The following is a 6,698-nucleotide window of genomic DNA, read 5'->3' as shown; positions in this document are numbered from 1 at the left end:
ACACTTCAATTTCTTTTCAAATGCTATAAAATTGAATAAGACCCAAAATTAGTGAAAGTAGAGATTTGTACGTGGCAAAGAGCGTTGTGTGGAATCAATCATGTTATTTTGGGGAATTAAGAAGAACATTGATATAGGACAACGGGTCAATTTGACCTTAGGTACCGAGATACTGATTCCTGCTTCTTACGTGCAGACGCTTTGCTGCTTGCTCCTGCTTTCGCTTGCATATTTTTGCTGATATTTTTGCTGATAATCGTGCTTTTCTTGAGAAACTATGAGCAGCGGCTCTTGGACACTTCAAAAACACCGGACTATACATTTTTTGTAGACATAGTAGGCTATTGCCATATTTTAAAATTTTCTGCGTGAGCGTGGCCTACCAATAGCCAAGCCTGTCTACAGTGATTGTAGCTAAAGCTAATTAGCAGCAAGATGCTCCTTTCTCCGTAGAAGACTACTACAAACTCCCTTCAGAAGATTGCACTTCGAAACCAAGGTTGACTTCTAGAAGTGAACGTGGAAGTTAACGGATCTTGTGGAAGACACCAATTTACCATGGACCCATAACATGGACAGAAGTATGCTAACACACGGCTAATTAGCACCAACAAGACTACAAAGAAACAGGAGGGTGGAACTGGTAATAAATCAACAAGTGGCGGTCCTCCCTGGAACTCGTCTGGTGCGAAGCCTAAGGAAATCATTTTCCTGGGAAATGGGAGGACGAATAACGGGCGGGCACAGCGCCCTGAGGTTGTGATATGACACGGCTGGCTGCATTATCCATCTGGGCAGAGCGCCTCTTCAACCCACTGTACTAGTAGGATAACAGCCGTGTGACAGCTGCAAAAGGGAAAATAAGCAACAAAATGCCCCCCCAACAACCTGGGGTGCAACTGGATAACCGATTTGCTCCTCTGCTGCAAGAGAGCTGGACAGACATCTGATGACCGGACTGCGTTATCACCACACACAGCAGGGTAAGGACCTGAGAGCAATTCAAAAAGTAAAAGCTAACAACTGGGCCTCAAACCTGATTGGGTGACTGCTGTAAAAGATTTAAAAAAACAGTAAAAACACCAAAATACTATGTTTTCCCAAAGACATGGTGTCTGACTTGACCCCCAAAAATCCCAGATATGTGGGCAGCACACCAACTGTGAAGAACATTATCTATGATAGGGTCAAATATGGTTGTAAAGCAACAGTCTGAATTGCTGGAAACTGGACTTTAGGGACTGCTTGACACAGTCACCCCCCTAAGCGCAATGTGTTATCAGTGGTCCTATACCGTCAGTCAGAAGAGGGATGAGAGATTCAGCAGACTGTTGGGACTAAAAAATGGCTTTCAACTGAATGTACCGTCCACTCTCTGAAGTTCATTGACAATTAAAACATTTTTGGGAGCGCAGACTTTTTAAAGCAGATAGACTTTCCTTAACAAGCAGGAGTAAAGCTGTTCACCTCTAATCTGCTTACTTTCGCGCTACACATCTGCTCCTCTGCCAAGGTCACAAAACAAAGGAAGACACAAACAAGTGCGGCAGTGATCCAGCACAGCCCACGCCGTCAAAGACTTGACCATGGGAGCCAGAGAGCAGAGACACGAAACCTCCACTCCCTCTTCACCCGTCCAGCACCCCTCAACCTTCCCAACCCCGAACCTTCTGAGGATTCATCGCTGTCTCTACTGATGTCTCCACACACCCTTTCCCTTATTTCCCCCATCAATATGCCCTTCCTACCCCCATGGCTCAACCCGGGCAAAAGTAAAAAGCCAAGCACCACTACCAGGATGTCAGAAAACTCCTTCCCCCAGAACTGATAAGGACGCTTGTGTGCAAAATTGGCAAGCACTATCTGATATGTGCCGGGCCTTGGCTGCAGGACTGTGATAATAAGACTCTTTTCAAGACAAGCCCGGGCCCTGTGGATTCAATCTTCCTCAATTTCTGTTGTGATAGGTAATAGGAAAAGAATGGTGAAAAGCACTTAACTGAAACTTAGCAAATTAGCATCCATTCCTCGTCAGCTACAGCCTGTCCCAAAAAATGAAAACACACTAAACATAGCCTTACTAAACGTCAGGTCTTTGGCAGGAAAATCATTTTTAATCAATGATTTATTACTAAGCACAATCTAGATTTTAGTTTTTAACTGAACCTGGTTAGCCATAAATAACAGCGCGCTGTTCTCATCGAGTCAGCTCCCCTAAATTAGTTTTGAGTGGAATAGAGTGATAAGAAAGGAGGTGGAGTCGCCATTTTGTTTAATGACTCATTCCACTGTACGCAAATATGTTATGGAAATTTTGTTTTCTTTGAATATGTTGCTCTTCAATTAAGATCTCTCCCCTCAAGCGATGTTCTAAATCTACAGGCCACCTAAAATTGTGCAACCTTCATTGATGACTCATGAACTGCTGTCTATTACGCATTAACTTTGATTGTGTAATCATTGCGGGTGATTTAACATTCATGTGAAGCCCCCAGGACAGGGGGACCAAAGAGCTGTGTTGTGTTTTTGAGAACTATGGACTGACTCAGCATGTGACGGAGCCCCACCCACAATAAGGGGCACACCTGGACTTGATGTTCTCCAAAGGTCTGAACATTTCCAAGGTTGGGTGACTGACGTTGCTCTCTCAGACATTCCTGTTTTCTTTAACGGCACTATCTCTGTGCCAAAAGGTCCAAACAAAGATAATCAGAAACGGTATATACTGAAACACACAGTGACACATTATACAGTTTTCTCCTCCACACCAGCCCTCTCTGGGCTATCAGTCAGTGAGCTTGTAGATAATTTCAAGTGTAAATTACAAATGTTATTGATGCCATTGCCCACTAAGGTCCAAAGTTGTATTGGTAAGAAAAAAGATCTCCATGGGAAATGTCCTATGGTGAGAACAGAAAAAAGAGAGTGTAGGAAAGCTGAACGAGGTGGCGAAAAACAATCTCCTGGTCCATTATAACTCCTATAAAGAGAGACTTCGCATTTATATTTGGAAACTGAGGAATGCAAAAGGTCCTTTTTCTTGATATTATCTCTAGAAACAATAATATTCCCGTGCTTTGTTTGCTACTGTGATAGGTTAACAAACCCCCAGTACCAGTAGCATCGAACTTTTATCTACCAAGGCCTGCAATGACTTTGCCTCTTCTTCAAAGACAAAAAAAAATCAAAGATTAGACAAAACAGTCAGTGCCTCCATATCAAGTCAGGATATGTGTTGTCACAGTGTTCAAGCAAAATAGTTCCAATATGCAGAATTTCACACGATCAACCATACAAATGGAGGACATATTAACATCTGAAACCTCGACCTGTGTCTTGATGTTCTACCAACGGGACTTTTCAAAAATGTTTCCAATTGTTGATTCTGTCTTCTACAGATTGGAACACATCTTTCTTTCAGGTATCTTTCCACAGGCCCTGAAAACTGCAGTAATCAAGCCACTCTTAAAAAAGAAACACCTAGACAAGTCACTATATGAGCAATATAGGCCATATCAAACCTTCGTTTTAAGTAAAATCATTGAAAAGTAGTCTCAACAACTCAACCATTTCTTGTATAAGCAACAGTTTTGATACCTTTCAGTCGGGTTTCCGACCACACACAGCACTGAAACGGCTCTTGTCAAAGGCTTAATGACATCCACCTTAACACAGATAATGGCAAAATTTCAATCTTAGTATACTTGATCTCAGTGCTATTGACACGGTCGACCACGACATACTACTAGACCGATTGGAAAACTGCGTTGGCCTTTCTGGCTCAGTACTAAACTGGGTTGAATCCTACCTAAGAAGAAAGGGATTACTTTGTGCTATAGGTAATTATGCATTGAGCGTACAAATATGAAGTGCGGAGTTCCGCAAGGCTCCACTGGGGCCTCTTCTGTTTAAAACTACATGCTTCCACTGGCTCAGATTATGGAGAAAACAAAAATAAGTTACCATAGTTATGCGGAAGACACACAAATTTACATAACCTATAGCAGCGGGGACTAAGTCCAATACAAAAAAATGCATAAGTGCACGAACAAAATTAACGGCTGGATGTGCCAGAACTTTCTGAAATTAAATGAAGGAAAAACTGAGGTGGTTGTTTTTGGAGCAAGAGAGGAACGATTAAAGTCTGGTCAGCTTCAAACAACAATGTAAAACAACAGACAAAGCCAGAAATCTGGGTGTAGTCATGGACTCAGACCTGAACTTTAACAGCCACATTAGACAATTACAAAGCAGCCTACTATCACCTTAAGAATATATCAAGGGTTAAAGGACTATGTGTCAACAGGATTTGGAAAAACTTGTCCATGCCTTTATCTTCAGTAGACTTGACTACTGTAACGGGGTTACAGGTCTCCCTAAAAAATCAATCAGACAGCTGCAGCTGATTCAGAACGCTGTGCGTCGAGTCCTCACTAAGACCAAGAGACTGGTCACATACTCCAGTTCTGAGTCTTTACACTGGCTTTCTGTGTCTAAAGAATTGATTTCAAAGTACTCTTGCTAGTTTATAATCACTTAACGGTTTAGGTCCAAAATATATTGCTGATCTGCTACTACACTAGAACCACACAGACCTCAGGTCATCCGGGACAGGTCTGCTTTCTGTCCCCAGAGTCAGAACTAAACAGGTGAAGCAGCTTTCAGTTTCTTGCTCCTCATATCTGGAATAAATCCCAGAAACCTGTAGATAAGCTGCTACTCTCGTTCTTTAAATAAGGCTGAAGACCTTTCTATTTGATGCTGCTTTCTTTAAATGACTAATCTTCTTTAAATTCTTATGCTTGCACTGTAAATTTATTCTTGTGTTTTATGTTCTCTTTGTTTTTAACTGTCTATTCAGGTGTTTACCGGTTTTAATGCTTGTGATTTTAACTGTTTTACTTGTGTTTTATCTGTTAAACTGATTTTGTGTAAAGCACTTTGAATTGCCTTGTGCTGAAATGTGCTATACAAATAAGCTGCCTTGCCTTGCCTTGCCTTGCCTTGCCTAGACAACAAAAAATGGCTACGGATTTGCTTTTTTTACCTTTTCACTGAATAGGTAGTTAGATTCCATCCCTCTTAACTCGCCTGTCATTAAAATATACATTTAAAAGTTCATTACTATGAGGCTTATGAATGTAATTGTTGCAGCTGAGTGATTGTGAAAAGGCCAGATTGACTGTCCCTGTGCTTTCCAACTTCTCTCAGACATTGGAACTTTACTTTTGTGCAAAATAGATTTAAAAGTGATGATCTGGATAAAATATCTTTTTTTTTTTTTTTTTTTTTTATAAACCTCTTTGTTCACAGGACTACACAGATGCCCTGATCTCGAATTACTACGTAAGTTTTGACATTTGTTTGTACAGTAAATAGCGATCTGTTTTGGTACGAGGAGCCTATTGATTGAAATCCATTTCCAGATGCTAGTCTGACCCCTGAGTGTTTGATCTGTTTGTGTTGCAGCTGTGGCCCCCGGTCCAGATCGCCAATTTCTACTTCATTCCTCTCCACCACAGGTACGAGTTTATGGATCACTGACAGACAATCACATGTGACTTTTAGGTAAAGTGCAATGAATGATAATCTAAATTGGTTGTCCTCCTACACTAACAAAGTCTTATATTGGATCAAAGCTTTTTTGGGGGGAGGGGGGGGGCTAATAAAGCCAGTTTTTAAATGTTTTTGTTGGTGCTTGTTTATCTGAAGGCAATTTTCTTAACCCTTGCATTGTCTTAACTTTCAGGCCCCTCTTGTATCCCTTTGGGTCAAACTGACCCGGGATTTATTTGGGGTTTAAAAGCAATTCTGGATTAAAATTTTACTCCATAATCTGTTAACAAATATTGTCTTTATCTCAATTTCAAACAATTGAGATAACATATATGATTCGGGAATGCATCAGTCTCTAATAGCACACAATTAAACATGGAAGTGGGGTTAGTTTTTTGTCATAAGGTTATAATTCATGTTGAAAATCCACTATGTGATCATTCTTGTCTTGGAAAAGTGGTCATATATACAATAATGTTCTGAATTGAGTCAGGAATACATGTTTATCATATCATCATATCATAAATGTAACTTGTTCCATTTTTCTTCTTCTAAAAATTTGAAATGGGTCAATTTGACCCAAATACCATCCAAGGGTTAAACCATGTTTCAGGGGGCCGGTCAGGGGATCTGAGAAGTCCGATTCTACATTTCTTTAACTTAAGAAGTTTACATTTTACTTGCGGGTGCTGTGTTGCGTAAATTGGCACCAGCTGTGCGTAAACATGAGAACAAACAACGTGTGTGTGTGCGCGCGCTAGAGTGAGGGAAAATTGAGAGAGTGACGGCAATTTAGCTTTGGCGCGAGTACATACTCTAGTCATAATGAGAATAACAAAGCGTCTCCCCTGTTTTTTCTGACCAAGGCGGGGAATCTTTTGCAGGAAAAGTTAACCCCTCCTTGATGTCATGTTGTTAATGGAGGTGAATCGGGGCGGTGCTAACGTCCAGGTTGGCCAATAAATATAGGTCATCCCCGCAGCGCTGCTCAGCACTACCGCATCAAATTAAACCCGTAACATGTCCTCCTGCTTGCAGGTTGGCGTTCGTCCAGATCGTTGCTGTTGCGTGGAACTCCTACCTGACCTGGAAGGCCAATAAGATGTGACCAATGATCACAAGTCCTTCCTGTGATGATGATG

General features: G+C 41.2%; 1 protein-coding gene across 2 annotated transcripts in view; it reads left to right on the top strand.

Moving 5' to 3' along the window:
• mpv17 (mitochondrial inner membrane protein MPV17) overlaps window positions 1-6,698 on the top strand; it is a 29,599-nt gene that overhangs the window by 22,755 nt on the left and 146 nt on the right. For both annotated transcript variants that reach the window (XM_032543076.1, XM_032543077.1), the window contains exons 6-8: window positions 5,314-5,346; window positions 5,470-5,522; window positions 6,595-6,698. The exon at window positions 6,595-6,698 is cut by the window's right edge and continues 146 nt beyond it. In XM_032543076.1, the coding sequence (XP_032398967.1) occupies window positions 5,314-5,346; window positions 5,470-5,522; window positions 6,595-6,664 (156 nt within the window). In that variant the 3' untranslated portion in view covers window positions 6,665-6,698. The remainder of the gene's footprint in view (window positions 1-5,313; window positions 5,347-5,469; window positions 5,523-6,594) is intronic.

This window comes from Etheostoma spectabile, chromosome 18, assembly GCF_008692095.1.
Source record: "Etheostoma spectabile isolate EspeVRDwgs_2016 chromosome 18, UIUC_Espe_1.0, whole genome shotgun sequence".
Lineage (NCBI taxonomy): Eukaryota > Metazoa > Chordata > Actinopteri > Perciformes > Percidae > Etheostoma > Etheostoma spectabile.
The sequence above is the reverse complement of the archived record's forward strand: the minus strand, read 5'-3'. Positions and strand labels throughout refer to the sequence as shown.